Source organism: Panthera uncia, chromosome E1 (assembly GCF_023721935.1).
Source record: "Panthera uncia isolate 11264 chromosome E1, Puncia_PCG_1.0, whole genome shotgun sequence".
Lineage (NCBI taxonomy): Eukaryota > Metazoa > Chordata > Mammalia > Carnivora > Felidae > Panthera > Panthera uncia.
Window position 1 is genome coordinate 17,966,703 of NC_064814.1, and position 15,682 is coordinate 17,982,384.

The window sequence follows — 15,682 nt, forward strand, 5'->3', positions numbered from 1 at the left end:
AGCCCTGCATTGGGCTCTGTGCTGTCAGTGCAGAGCCTGCTTTGGATTCTCTCTCTTCCTCTCTCTCTGCTCCTCCCCGCCCCCTCTCAAAATAAATAAATAAATGAACGTTAAAAATAAAAGAAAGATAAACTGGGGAAATAATTATTCATCGAAGAAATTCACAGTGCTATCCCTTCAAATGCCAAACTATCCTAGTACCTTTCAAATACAATCATTTTCAAAAACTGATTTTAAATATGATGGCTTAAGTGGACTCCCGCTGTGAAGGGCTTTCAAAACCCTGCTCAGGACTCAAGGAAGGGCATAAATTCTCAAGTGTACAAAATATTACGAAGAAAAAAACCATTCATTATCGCATTGCTGTTGTATTTTACGATAAACATCTACTTTTATAAAAGACATGGAAACAATCCAAAGACCACCAACAGAGGGTTGGTTAAGTACATTACGGTGAACTCTAAAGCCATTAAAATGTAAAGTGTAAAACAGGACGATCCATTTTTGTAAAAAGAAAACAAAAACATGCTAAAAAAAAAGCATGTTAGTATAGGCACAGAAAACGTGGAGAAACAGACACCAAAATATTCTCATGGAGGCGGTCAGCAGAAATCATGAGCCCCTTTTATCGGTCCTCATATACATTTTTATATTTCTATGTTTTAATTTTTTTAATATTTATTTTTGAAAGAGAGAGAGAGAGAGAGAGTGTAAGTCGGGGGTGGGCAAGAGAGAGGGAGACACAGAATCCAAAGCAGGCTCCAGGCTCTGAGCTGTCAGCACAGAGCCTGATGTGGGGCTCGAACTCACTCAAATGGCGAGATCATGACATGAGCCGAAGTCAGACCCTCAACCGACTGAGCCGGGGAGCACCCAGGCGCCCCCTGATATACATTTTTATAATGCTTGCATTTGACAATAAACATCTACTTTTTCAGTAGGAAAGAAAAATTCAAAGCGGTAAAAAAGTAAATAAATATGTCAACGAGATCCCAAAGGAACTATATGGGATCTAATGGAAATCGCAAGGTATTCCAGAAATTCTCTTCATTTTAGTCCACTTTAACCTAAAGGGGAGCATATTATAAAGGGCATGGTTGAGTAGATGGAGGAGGTGTAAGTAAAGGAAGTTTGGGAAATTGCCACTTCAAGTGGTCCCCATCTCATCCATCATACTTGTTCACGGATGAGGAAGGATCTCAGGGATGATACAGTCCTGGATTTCACACCGCTTTTTAAATGGCACCAGGGTTCTTTCTACAAATAAAGCATTATGTAGGGACATGGTGGCTGGTGAGGCATGTCCATGGAACCTCCTGGACCAAGACAAGCAAAGTTTGAGAACCAACGATTGAGCTCAATAGCAGTGTTTTATTGCCGGTTACCAGCCGGAATCCTTCCATGTCTGAGCACAAACCTTCCAAGGAGGCTCAAAGACAAGACTATTAAATGGAAGACTTGAGAAGCTGGCGTGGGGTAGATGAAGTGTTTATAGGCTTTCAAAAGATCATTTCCTTTTAGCTTTTATCCGGAACTCAATGCATTCCTCTCCGGCCATCTTGTTCTGTCTCCGTGCACACGGGTCCCCCTGCTATCCATGAACATTAAACTCAATATAGACTTGACCTTCTCTCTAATGGAATTCCCCTGAAGACATTGATTCTCTGGTACTGTATTCTATATTATCATATTAAATGTACTCCAAGGCCGTACAGGGTATTTCAGCCTGAGATGGGGTCATTAATAAAAATGAATCTGCAAATGTTTTCAAGTTTCACCAGCAGGAGACCTACACGAGAATGTGCCACAGGGCTCGTGAGGTCAAGTCTAGAATTTAGGATTTACTGTCTTTTTGGACTCTGGGGCTGCAGCCTGTGTTGTTTGTAAACTAGGAGACTATGGGTGGTCAATCTGTACGTAAAGGCAGCTGATAGATATCTAGATCTTAAAGTACCTCTCAACTTCCTTTACTCTGTTTTTAAATACTTTTCTTTGTTTTTTTTAATTATTAATTAATTCATTAATTTTAGAGAGTGAGAGAGAGCGAGCGCACATGGTTGCACGTGAGCAGGAGAGGGGCAGAGAGAAAGAGAGAGAGAATCCCAAGCAGATTCCAGGATCAGCACGTAGCCCGACGTGGGGCTTGATCCCTTGACCCTGGGAGCACGAGGAGAGCCAAAATCAAGAGTTGGATGCTCAACCGACTGAGCCATCCAGGTGCCCCCTCCTTTACTCTTCATGAGGAAGTTTTACTCTTCCAATTTGAAACTTTGCCCCATAATTGTAAAGTGTTTTGCACACACATACACACACAGTCACATATATAAACTCCTCTATTAGGCAGAGATCCTTCACATACACACACACCAATTTCAAGAAGGCGTATGTCCAGCTGTCCCTCCCATCTACTCAGAATTGCAGTCATCATGCAGGCAAAGGTGCATAGGAAGGAAGGGGAGCTATCCGGGCTTCCACTGGGTTCTTGGGTTCCGAGGGCCATGTATGACTTTACACCTAGATAGGGTGGGTGGCAATGCAATGGGGTGATTGGGAAAATAAACTGCAATGACAGTTCCAGAAAACTGAGAAGAGGAACCCAGGTGGAGAGGAGGAGGAGGAGGAGGAGGAGGAGGAGGAGGAGAAGAAGAAGAAGAAGAAGAGAAGAATTTTAAATTATTTTTTTTTAATGTTTATTCTTACATTGAGAGCAACAGAGCGCGAGCGGGGCAAGGGCAGAGAGAGAGAGAGGGAGACACAGAATCAGAAGCAGGCTCCAGGCTCCGAGCTGTCAGCACAGAGCCCGATGCGGGGCTCGAACTCAAGAACCGCGAGATCATGACCTGGGCCGAGGTTGGACGCTTAACCCACTGAGCCACCCAGGCGCCCCAAGAAGAAGAATTTTAAAGCAAAGAGAAGGAGAAAGGGATTGCATGTAAAGGATAACGATGACGATGAGTCTGAGTGACTTCCCTAATATATGCTGCACAGGAAGAAAAGGGTGGCCAAGAAGAACAGTGGGGCCTGAAAGAGAAGTGGGGGAGGACGAGAGGACGGGACCGAGTGGATGGAAAACTTCTGTCTGTATTCTAGCCCCCGCCGAAAACATCTGTCTGTATTCCAGCCCCCAGCCTCTGCGAGGCTACTCAGCAGCTTGCACCCTACACTGAGGCTCTCTGTTCATTCATTAGTTCATTCATCGCAGGAGCCTCTTCTGTCCTCTGACAAGCTGAGTAACAGCATCTTGCAGGAGAAGCAAGGCCAGGAGGGAGAGGCAGCGAAGACATGAATGAAAATATGTTTTCTCAATGGGGCATGGTTTGCTCCTGGTGCCTCTACGAAAATCGAGCAGGGAAACTAAATTCAGGCTCATACAGTCTAAAGCTGGACCTGTCACGGAGAAATAAGCAGAAGGTGCCCGTGAATATTGATAGCTACACACAATGAAGGCAGGACAGGGATTTAAAGAGACAGGCAGAACACATCCAATGAAAAAGAATGACACGTAAATAATAGAGATGCGAAAGACTCAGAGGAACTCCCCAAATACACAGGCTGCATAGCAAACTTTATGACAAGCCTTTTCAATTAAAAACTGTAAGAACCACCCCTGTGAACCAAACCAGGCACATTCCTTATTTAAAAATATATTAAAAAAAAAAAAAAACAACAACAAATCGCACTCACTCTTAAAAAGAAGATCAATGTTGAGATTCTGAACTGAAAAGATGTTAGATATCACATAGTTGAGATTATCTTAGTGGGTAGAGGGTCAAAAACACGGGGGCAATTTTGCACTCACTTTATTTTAATCACCAAATTTAGGCAATTTATTGTATTTTTACACAACGAAATCTGCCCCACAAAATCTGTGCAGTTGTACTATTCTTCCCTCCCCAACATACACTGAACACAATTCCATAGGTACTAATAAACCAGAGAAGAGAAATCCAATTTTCAGTGCCACAAGTGGAAAACAGAAAACAAAAGAGAAGGAAGATTCTATGACACATGTATTTTCTCTCTGATGACTGACCCATATAAAGTCATTCTGAGCGGTGTTTAAAAAAATGCAAACAACTTCAAAATGTTAACGTTATGGTAGAGAAGCCCATTTTCTCGCCTGCCCTCTCCCCCAAGATGGCTGAATTAATTTTCTTTGAAGTACAAGGAACAGCTTGGGAACAGCCAGAGGAAATGGAAAAGGGGATCCACCAGTCAAAGAACACTGCTTTTCCAAGGATCCTGAGTCACCAGGCACCAACTGACTAGGTCTGTGAATAAGGTCCCCCCGCCACCCCCTATATGACCAGTTCATTTTCGAAATGGAAACAAATCACTGTCATCTCCGTGCAGGGCTGCCTTTGCTGTGGGGTCACGCGGCACCATTTGGAAAGAAATTCACAGGTCATTACTGTTGGGAGTCTTTCAAACCACTGGTATTTGAGGAACAGTAATCACTATGCAATGTATTAACTCACTGAAATTTTAGAGAAAACAACATTTACTGAAATAGAATTGATCCACTGACCTACTTTGTGGGTGCATAATGGCTCTAACCCTGAGAGAAGTTTCTGGAGCTCCCTTAAGGTTTAGAAGGTTGTCCTTACAAAACCCAAGATCCCAAGGAGAAAATAAGTGTGGAAAGTACTGCAGCTCCCATGTGAAGATTCACAATGTATGGCAGAAAAGTGAGGCCTCTGACAAGTCCTGCAATAACTTAAGCTTTGTAGCTTTGCATAACCCAGTGCTTCCCTATCTAGCTCACTGTGCACAATTTAATGATAGGTATGAATGGTTTTAGACTTTTTCCACCTAAAATCTCTTGACCCCTGAAGATTTCTGAACTTGGCTATTCTGACTCTCGACTATTTATGGTCTATGACCTGTGTCATGACCTATGTCTCCACTGACTTTTTTCTTTTCTTCCTCTGGGAGGGTCCTCCTCCGGCCTGTGGTTAATTGCTGCCTTGCTCATCTGCGCCCCCAACTGGAAGACTATTTCTTTTTGATCACCATGATTACCTTCTGCCCTGGATATTCAGGGTTAATTGCGACGTGGAGATAAAAGTTATTTCCTAACTATCTAACCCCCATCCCTACCCTTGTCTCCATGACTCCAGAGAAGGAACACTTAAGGACCATCATTCTCTTAGCTTAGTTGAGATGGCCAGATTGTACTCTCATGTCCGTCTGAATAAGACTAATCCTAGCGTTCAGGCGTTGAGTGTATTTTCTCTGTACTGGCACCTATTTCCTAGTTATGTAATTCGGTGATTTCTACTACCCTTGGCTGCGACTCAGTGGAAGGTGGGGATGGGGAGCTCAAGAAAAGCCTGATGGGCATGGAGATCATCGGTCTCACACACAAGCACCCATCAGCACTTTCAATTATCGGGGATCTACTGGGGCTAAGATTTCAAGGGAAGTTCCTATCCAGAGCCGTTAGTTGCTTTCAGAAAAATACCTCAGCCTCCCGTGCCACTCCTGGGAAGATGGCCCGAGTTCACCTCAACGGTGAGCAGGCTCGACTCTCTACCCTGGCTGGTCTGAACCAACCCCAGACAACCCCATCTCTCATTGTGGCTCAACACCATTTGAGCTATTCATTCAAGAGTCATCTCCTTCTCCCTGGTCTGTTATAATTTACCTTGTCCACCTTTTTCAACGAAATAACGACAATGTGGAGGAACACGGGACAGCTCACCGCCTCTGCATCTTGGGCAACAGAAGCCATTCTCACCAGTACAAAGGGGCTTCCCATCTGTCATGGCTTCTTCTGGTGAATTCTTATTGAAAGATATTTTAGCGGAGGGGAGCCTGGCTGGCTCAGTCGGTAGAGCAGGCAGCTCCTGATCTTGGGGTTGTGAGTTCAGGTTCTGCACTAGGTGTGGAGCCTACTTTAAAAAGCTAAAATCTTTAAATAAATAATAATAAAAAAAAAAAGATATTTTGGTGGAGTGGGATGGTCATGGCCCCCAAATATATATAGTAACTGTGTATCTGGGTCACCACTACCAAATTACTGTAAGCTTCAGTTTTCAAATTCGTACAAATGAGAAAAAACTTTTTCCCCTTTATCACGACCAAGGCTGAACTGATGCGGCTGAGCTATGTTCGTAGTCCAGTGTCGCCTTTTTTTAGCTCAAGAGAAACAAAATCAGTGACTTTGGAAGGCAGCCAGTCTCTTCGGGCACCTTCCTTTGTGACTTTACAAACTACAGAAGAACCGGCAGGTTTTGAAGAACGGGCTAGATAGTCCGTCCTCTGGAAAATTGTCATCGTGTTAGTCTTTGTTTACTGTGTAATTAAGACTTTTTCCTATAACTAAGCTAAAGATATTTTTTCCACTTCCTGGGCACATGGCATTTCCACGTAATCCTAACGACTCAGTCATACACAGTGATGAAAAAGCTTTTATGTTTTGATCACTGTGATAATGTTGAAGCCTTACATGACCCTAAATAGAAAGTTCTCTTGTCTGGGTTTTGTCACAAATGAGGGCAGCATGAGGTCTCAGTAATAAGCTGGACAGTCAGATAAGAGGACCTAGGGGATCCTAGGAATAGATGAACATTGCTCTGGGCTAATCCTATGAGAACAGAGAGCGGTCTAGAGTATTAGGAGCCCCTGTGTCTCCCCGGAGGGTAGGGAGGGCAGGGTGTGGTGATCCCAGCTGAGAGTCAGGCATTGGAGAAGTTTTGCTCTGGGCAAAACTTTGGGCACAGACAGGAAATATGGGCTTGAAACGACATCAAGAAGAGGTATTTAGGATGAAAGGACTGGGGGACAAAAAGGCCAACGGAAAAGCATTTAAAACGGGAAAAAAAGGATGAAGACAATTGAAAGCATCTGTCGTAAATCCAGGGAGCAGAGCCTGGAGTCAGGGAGAAGAGTGGGCTCTTCCTCCCGAACTGTCGGGGCAGAGACCGTGAGAACTTGGCTGAGTGTGAGGCAAGGGGAGGGAGGCAACTTCAGAATGACCACTGCAGCCAGAGGGAGAAACCCAGACCCCCAGTCACTGGGAAGGCAGACAGAAAACCTGTGCTATGTTTAGGATGGAAAATCAAAGTGAACTAGCCAGGAACAATGTGGCCTCCTGTAGAGAGTTAAATACAGACCTCGCATGACATTCAAAGCCACCATGACCTGGCCTCCAAGCTTCCAGGATCCAGCAATGTCACTTACCCACTGGGCCTGGAGTGTGCATGCTCCGGACTGCCCCCCCGCCCCCACACCTCACCATCCCATATTTATATTTGAAACCTTAACCTCCAATGTGATGGCATTTGGAGGGAGGGCCTTGGAGAGGTGATGAGGTTTAGATGAGGTCATGAGGGTGGGGCCCTCACAATGGGATAAGTGCCCTCATAAGAAGAGATCAGAGCTGGCTTTCTGTTTTTCCCAGTTCTATGAAGCCATAGTAGGAGGAGGGCTTTTTCTCCAGGAACTGAATCAGCTGCTACCTCGATCTTGGACTTTCCCAGCCTCCAGAGCTGTGAGAAATAAATGTCTCTTGTTGAAGCCACCCTGTGCATGGTGTTTTTTGTCATGCAGCCTGAACTGACGAAGACACAGCGGGTGTCTGCAGGTAGGACTTCTACTATTCCCAAGGTCCAGCTCAAACCCCGCCTTCTCCAGGAAATCTTCCCTATTTCTTCCAGGCAAAATTTCTCTCTCCTTTCTACAACGCTCTGTGCTTCAACCACAACCCTTAGCACACATATTCCTTGAAATATTGACAGTTCTACACTCATCTGCTCTCCTCTCATCTTCCCAAGCCCCGCCCCCTTTAATCCATTTCACTTCCTGAGCCAAACCTACCTGAGGCAGGAAGTACTTAAGTTGTTCTGACAGGCCACTGGATTGGCCTTCGGGTTAAGGTGGCATGTTAACTTTAGGACAAGCTGCCGAGTTGTACAGTTCCCTCTCCTCCTTTTCTTCTGGCCCACCAATGTGCCCCTGTCCTTATAACCTGACTTTTGTCCTTAAGTCTCTGACATGAGCTCTGCCCCAGTGCTGTCCCCCCTCCCATAGGGTTGCCAGAAAAAAAATAGAAGATGAGCAATCTTTCAGTAGAAGTATATTCCATGCAATACTTGAGAAGTACTAAAAACGATATGCCATTAATCTGAAAAGTCAAATTCAACAGGACATTCTGTATTTTTACTTGCTAAAGCTGGTGACTTTATCACTCCCGTATCTCACGATCAAGTCCCCTGTGAAAGATGGCCGTGTCACCTGTACACCAAGCTCCGGGCCCCGGTCCAGAGACCAAGGCTCTTCTTTTCACCTTTGCTCCTTGCACCTGCTTGTCTGCCTGGATGGCCCAGTGCCATGCATTCTGCCCTCTGGTCTGAATTTCTGCCATCAGCCTCACTCAGAGCTCATCCAGCTCAGTGGGCAGGTCTGGTGTCAGCCTGCCCTCTGGGCTGAACGATGGCCTGTCCCATTTTGCCTCCAGAAAACCCTGTGCCTTGCTGATGGCTGCCACTGGAATGTCTAGCTTCTCCCCCACAAGATTGTGGCTCCCCAAAGCACAGGAGCTACTCAATGGAACCTACTAGCATGATGTTTTATACACTGTCGGTGTTTAATAAATGATTGTTGATCTAAAACTGAAAGATGGTGTTATGGGTTGAATTCTGTGTGTGTGTGTGTGTGTGTGTGTGTGTGTGTGCGCGTCCCTGCCCACCCTACCGCCCCACGATCCAGATACGTGCTTAAGTCCTAACCCGGGTTCCTCAGAATGTAATCTGATTTGGATTTAAGGCTGCTGCAGATGGAATTATTTATAATAAGATGAAGTAGGGCAGGTCCTTAATCCAACAGGACTGGTCTCTCCCTCTTTTTTTTTTTTTAATGTTTGTTTATTTTTGAGAGGAGGGGAGGGGCAGAGAGATAAGGAGACAGAGAATCCCAAACAGGTTCTGCCAATGTGGGGCTCGAACCCAAGAACCATGAGATCATGACCTGGGCTGAAGTCGGACGCTCAACTGACTGGGCCACCCAGTCACCTCAGGACTGGTGAACCGATAAGAGGAGACACAGGAAGGAGGACACCAGGTGAAGGCACAGACACACACAGGGAGAAGATGCCATGTGAAGACAGAGGCAGAGACTGTAGTTATGCAGCCACAAGTCAAGGAACACCTGAGGCCATCAGAACCTGGAAAGAAGCAAAGAATTCTGCCCCTATAAGGCATCAGAGGGAGCATGGCCCAGCCAACCACTGATTCAGACTTCTAAGCTTCCAGAACCACGAGAAGATGCATTTCTGTTATTTTGGGGTACTTTGTTTCAGCAGGCCTAATCAACTACCCCAAGGATTGGGGGTACCGTTAGGGGGGAACTGACAAAAAAAAATTGAAAAAATAAGGGCCCTAGAAAAGATCAAGCAATACATCGAGTCAAACAGAAGGCGGTGAGTATGAGCCTATACAACTATAACTAACTTCTTTATGTTTTATCCCAAAAGTTTTCTCAAATAGAAATAAAATAACATGCTCCTTTGAAAGTCTGAGCTGTGTGATCAGAACTACAGCTGGGGCACCTGGGGGCTCAGTCAGTTAAGTGTTCGACTTCAGCTCAGGTCATGATCTCGCGGTTCATGAGTTCAAACCCCGTGTCAGGGCTCTGTGTTGACGGCTCGGAGCCTGGAGCCTGCTTCAGATTCTGTGTCTCCCCTCTCTCTCTGCCCCTCCCCTGCTCGTGCTTTGTCTGTCTCTCTCTCCCTCAAAAATAAATAAACATTAAAAAAAAAAAAAAAGACCTACAGGAGTCCCGTGGGGCAGAAGCTAGACAGAAGGAAGGGCCACGACCCCTGAGAAATCCGCCATGGCCTGTGCAGAGGTCAGCACAGGAGACCGAGTCCACGGTAATGGGGGCTGGCCAGAAAGCTTTTCATAGGAGGGCTGCCCGAGGAGGTGCGTCCCCATGGGAATGGCTTTGTCAGGAGCTGTGGTCTTCATTCTGATGCATCCTGTTTTCAGAACCAAAGTCCTATAATGTATATTCTTAAAAACTGAACGTGATGTCAAGCATTTTTCAGACTTCATTTCTCCATGAATCACCCCCACATTTCATGGTATGGTCATTGGCTTCTGGGGGAATAAGTGCCATGAGTTTTGGGTCAAGTCAAGGTGACCTAATTCTAAAGCTCGCTGAGCAAATAACTGCCTTTGCATAGTTATAGGGACATGAATTCTTTTGTCCCTGTAACTACTGATCACATTTCAAGTGAAAAGTCCATGTACGAGCTTTCGGAGAAGCAGGAAAAAGGATAACATCAGATACTAATAAAATCAAATAATATCCTAGACAATTAGCCCAATCCGGTCTAAGAATTGGAGCCCAGTCAGCATTGAAGGGCACCAAGATGTATTCCCATTTATTCGCCCATAGGACTTCCATTGTAATGATGGCAGCTTCTAGCATTGAACATTTATCGAGCATTCGCCATGCACCAAAGACTGGGCTAAGATTTCACGTTAGATTATTTAATATCATCTTCGTATCGCCCTTATGAGATAGTTACTACATTTTCCCCGCTTACAGATGATGAAATGGAGGTTTAGAGGGAGGTAACTTGCACAACTGTTAACAGAAGCAAGACTCAAAAGTTACCCAAGCATTCCTCTTAGAGGCGGTTCAGTTGCTAGCAGCCATGGAACTGGGGATAGTGTTGGTGGGGAACCATTTAATTGCCTGCTATGTACAGGCAACGTGCTAACCATTCTATACACCAGGGGTTGGCAAACTATAGCCTGGGACCCAATGGGGCCTGCTGTCCGAGGAAATTCAACCAGGCCAACATCTTTTACATATTGTCCATGGCTGCCTTCACAGTGACGGAAGCTGGCCCGCAAAGCAGAAAATATTTACCATATGACCCTTTACAGAAAACGTCTTCTAGGGGCGCCTGGGTGGCTCAGTCGGTTAAGCGTCCAACTTGGGCTCAGGTCATGATCTCACAGTTTGTGAGTTCGAGCCTCGCGTTGGGCTCTGTGCTGACAGCACAGAGCCTGCTGTAGATCCTTGGTCCTCCTCTCTCTGTGAACCTCCCCCACACGTGCTCTCTCTCTCAAAAATAAATAAAATCATTAAAAAAAAAAAGTCTTCTGATCCCCATGTTAAATCACTGAATCCTTCTATTAATGGCTCTATGGAAGAGGGTTTAGTCCAATTTTAGAGATGAAGAAACTGGTTCAGAGAAGTTAAGCTGCTTACTTCTAAAATGTAATATTTGTATTTTGCCAAAGAATTGCCTTTTTACAGACATTAGGGAAGAAATGCTATATATATTCCTATCATTTCGTAAAAGGAAATATATTTTATTATCTTTTTATCTAAATTTTTTTATCTAAAATTTTTTTTATCTAAATGTTTTTTAATTTTTTTTTAACATTTATTTACTTTTGAGACAGAAAGAGACAGAGCATGAACGGGGGAGGGGCAGAGAGAGAGGGAGACACAGAATCGGAGGCAGGCTCCAGGCTCTGAGCCGTCAGCCCAGAGCCCGACGCGGGGCTCGAACTCACGGACCCCGAGATGGTGACCTGAGCTGAAGTCGGACGCTCAACCGACTGAGCCACCCAGGCGCACCTATCTAAATTTTTTTAAATAGGCTTTACACCCAGCATGGAGCCCAATGCTGCACTTGAACTCACGACTCTGAAGACCTGAGCTGAGATCAAGAGTCAGATGCTCAAGCGACTGAGCCACCCAGGTGGCCCAAGGAAAGACATTGTAATACCCAAGAATGAGGGATGTAATTTATTCTCCTAAAGGAAACTTTAAGTGGAATAAATTTAATTTTGTGAACAACTTTGGATACTATTTTCTTCATTTTGCAAAGCACAGGGGAGAATATACTCATAGAGTCATGTAAGTTTAAAGAACTGGCAACTGGGATCACTTGCTTAAGAACTTTGGGCAGGAAGGTGGCAAAGCCAGAGCCAGAGGACACTCAGGCCTACCTGACTCCAAAGCCGGTGACCCTTCTCCTCTGCCTGAGGAGATGATCCATCTGTTTTCGCCTTCCTTCTGCCATTCAATAACTATTTATTGAGCATTCATTATGTGCAAAGCACTGTGCTCTTGCCAAGGACACAATGAATCATTTTCCTCCACTTCCCTCTCACCAGGTCTCTTTCCTTTGGTTGTTTTGATTAAGACCAAAAACTCAACTCCATTATAGCTCAGTTAACCATTTTCTTTTTTCTTTTCTTTTCTTTTTTTTTTTAAAGTAGGCTTCACGCCCAGAGAGAGCCCAGTGCGGAGCTTGAACTCACGACCCTGAGATCAAGACCTCAGCTGGGGTCAAGAGTTGGATGCTCAACTGACTGAGCCACCCTGGCAACCCCCCATTTTTTTATTATGACAACTTGACCTGTTGGTTGTTGAGGAAAATGATCCAAATGAAAACGCGGTGACACAGAGATACTACAGGGTCTCCTTTTTTAATGCTAACTAAGTAATGATTTTAGAGGCCCTTAGGGCAGGAAGAAATCAAATGATTTTCATCAAGCCATCAAGACTGCCCAATCCAGAGCTCAGAGGGAAATAATCTGAATGAACCTCTTTCTAGTTACGAGGTTCTCCAATAAGTGATCAGATCACAGCCTTTAGGTATCAGCCCCGCCTTCTGTCAACAGCTATTATCATCACTTTAATATTGTATTTCTGGCAACTGCTCTATTACATTGAACTATCACCAGTAGAGCAGTCAAGCTATTTAAAAATACAAGCAAAAGTTAATTATGTAAGGTGAATATCAAGGCATTTCAAATTAACATTCATATTCTTGAACAAATGAGAACATGCAAGTTATTGCATTACATACAGCTATGTAATAGCCTACATTTAAATATTTCTGATTTGAATTATTCCCCTATTTTTTTATTACGTGGTACGATGAGAAAGACACAGGAAGTTCCAATTACTCCACTGTTCTTAAACTGAATATTTAAAAATGATTAAATGACACTTACTGTGTATTCTGGTCCCGGATGTTCATTTGGGCAAGAGGGGAAAGAAAAAAGAGAGACAAAATGATGATTTAGACCATGCTTATATGCAACCACATGGCTTATAAAACCACAGAACTAACAACTACTGGTGAATTATAATTATTAAAAATATGTTAAAGAAACCTTCCAAAAACTGAACTTTCATAAATATCTCCATGTTTGCTCATGAAACTCTTACAGATGATACTTCTGTGGTTGGGCAGATAAGGACTGTAAGACAAGGTTCAATTAGCCTATAGGTTTGTGGCTAATTAAAAACCAGCGAGCTGGCATTATAAAAGCAGAATTAAAGACTAATAATTTCAGTGGAGCATTTCATTAACCACAAAGGAAATCTTTTAAGTGGAAAAACAGCTTTTATAACCAGTAAGAAGAGCCTGTTATGATATTCAAGTAGGGTCTTGAATTTTCGTGTTTGAGGGACAGGAACCAAACCTTCCAAATTTGGGAGCACAGTTTCTAGTTCAGAATCAACACAGAGTTTATTATCATCCCATTCCAAGTAAGAGGGAAAGTGATCTTATAATTATCGTATTATCCAACTGCAGAGGAAGTAGTTGGGGCAGAGAGACCCAATAGAACCTTTGACATAAATTATAGTCAACGTTTTGGGAGAAGCTGTAAAACAAATCAAAGTAAACAAACTTGTTTATTTACAAACCACATCCCCAAATTACTTGGGGACTACTGAGGAAATAGGGAGAAATAGGGATCATGAAAACTCTAGACATATTACTAAAAAAAAAAAACAAAAACAAAAACAACAACGACAACAACAAACCTTTCACGTTCCTTCTCCACAAGCTATTTAATAAAATCACTTTAAGAAGCAAGCTGGAATGGTTTAGTTCAATTCCTACCAGCCCCCCCTAGGAAGAGCACTGATCTCAAAGGACGAAGGCAAATGGTGAAGAGACAGATACTACGGGGCTCTCACAGTCCCTGCTTGGATAATAAACCCCGAATCAGTGAAATCTGACTACCGCACTACGTTCTCTTGCTACATGTGACCTGCCGGTTGTAAAACGGACTTACCTGTAATCGTGTAGGGGTAATAGTTCCAAGCCTTTTCTGTAACGTAAAATATTTTGGGAACAACAGCTCTAGCCCAGCTGGGCAGTTTGCTAAGAGGAAAAAAAAAAAAAAAGACAATTAGAAAGAGTCTGTCCAGAATCTCACGTGCTCCCACAGCTTTCTGGATAAACTACCAGAGAAAGTGGAGGCATGCCTAGACAGCCCTTCTCTCCACGGGTCATCTCTTCCCCATCCCTCTGGTTTTCACCATAGTTCACCATTTTCTGTGCATATTCATATGCTCTTTTTTTTTTAATGTTTATTTTTTATCTTTGAGAGAGTGAGACCGCGCGCACAAGTGGGGGAGGGGCAGAGACAAGGGTGACAGAGGATCCAAAGCAGGATCTACACTGACAGCAGAGAGCCCCATGCAGGGCTTGAACGCACGAACCACGGGATCAGGACCTGAGCCAAAGTCGGATGCACAACCGACTGAGCCACCCAGGGGCCCCTTCATATGCTCTTAAAATGTGGGGAGGCAGATGGCAGCCTGGGTGTGGGGATGGGGAACCTCATACGATTGTTAGCCTGTCCTCTTTGACCTGATCTACAAGGACATGAGGTTTCAGTGCCCGGAAGGTGCGCCGTTGGGAGGGTGTGGCCAGCCTGGCCTTGGTCTCCTAGGAGTCATATGGCAGAAGTGGTCGGACAGGATGTTTAAGACCGAACAGGGAGGGAGACGGAGGCAAATGTCAGAGCCGGGTGTCAGCTCAACAATCCACAAGGGCGATGTTTTAAAAACGAACTAAAACGACAGACAGTAATGATTTTAGAGATATGAAGAAGAACAAAACATAGCCCCTTGGTGACTGGAGTTGGGGGACTTGTGTCCCCTCCAAAGATGTAGCCATGTCCTAACCGCCAGCACCTGTGAACTTAACCTTAGGTGAAAGCTGGCCTTTTGTAGGTAATTAAGGATCTCAAGATGGAATCCCGTTGGATCTAGGCTAGGCCCTCACTCCAGGCACTAGTGTCCTCGTAAGAGAAAGGAGAGGGAGATTTAGAGACAGGTATACACAGAGGGGGAGAAGCCAGGTGAAGACAGAAGCTGGAGACAGGAGGGACGCAGCCACGAGCCATGGATTGCCTCAGACACCAGAAGCTGGAAGGGAGGCACAGAACAGCCTCCCCCGCGGAGCCCCCATGGGCAATCAGCACTGCCCACACCTTGATTTCAGACTTCTGGCCTCCAGAATCGAGACAGGACAAATCTGCGTTGTTTGAAGCCACCCAGTGTGTGGGGATCTGTTAAGGCAGCCACTGGAAATGATACAGTGATGGAGCCTTTCCCTGGAGCAGGAACCCGGGCAGCCATGAGAAGAAAACAAATTCTTAAAACAAAGAAAACCCAGGGGCACAGGTCTCAAGACCTTTTGTACACCAAAGACTCATTGAGTTTTGTTTAGTTTTATTTGGCTTTGTTTTCCTTCAGGGGCCAACTCTACAGCAGTACAGGCCCAGAGAATTCTGTAAATGCTATATTTAAATATATAGTACCCTGTATTCCTTAAATATGTCTGCATGATTTTATTCTACCTCCCTGCCCCCGCCCCCAGCACTATACCTGGGGGCTTTGTGTC

At 44.5% G+C, this 15,682-nt stretch overlaps 1 protein-coding gene across 9 annotated transcripts in view; it reads right to left on the reverse strand.

The window, feature by feature from the left end:
- PITPNC1 (phosphatidylinositol transfer protein cytoplasmic 1) overlaps window positions 1-15,682 on the reverse strand; it is a 268,872-nt gene that overhangs the window by 101,658 nt on the left and 151,532 nt on the right. For all 9 annotated transcript variants that reach the window (XM_049636382.1, XM_049636381.1, XM_049636384.1 and 6 more), the window contains one exon: window positions 14,056-14,152. In XM_049636382.1, the coding sequence (XP_049492339.1) occupies window positions 14,056-14,152 (97 nt within the window). The remainder of the gene's footprint in view (window positions 1-14,055; window positions 14,153-15,682) is intronic.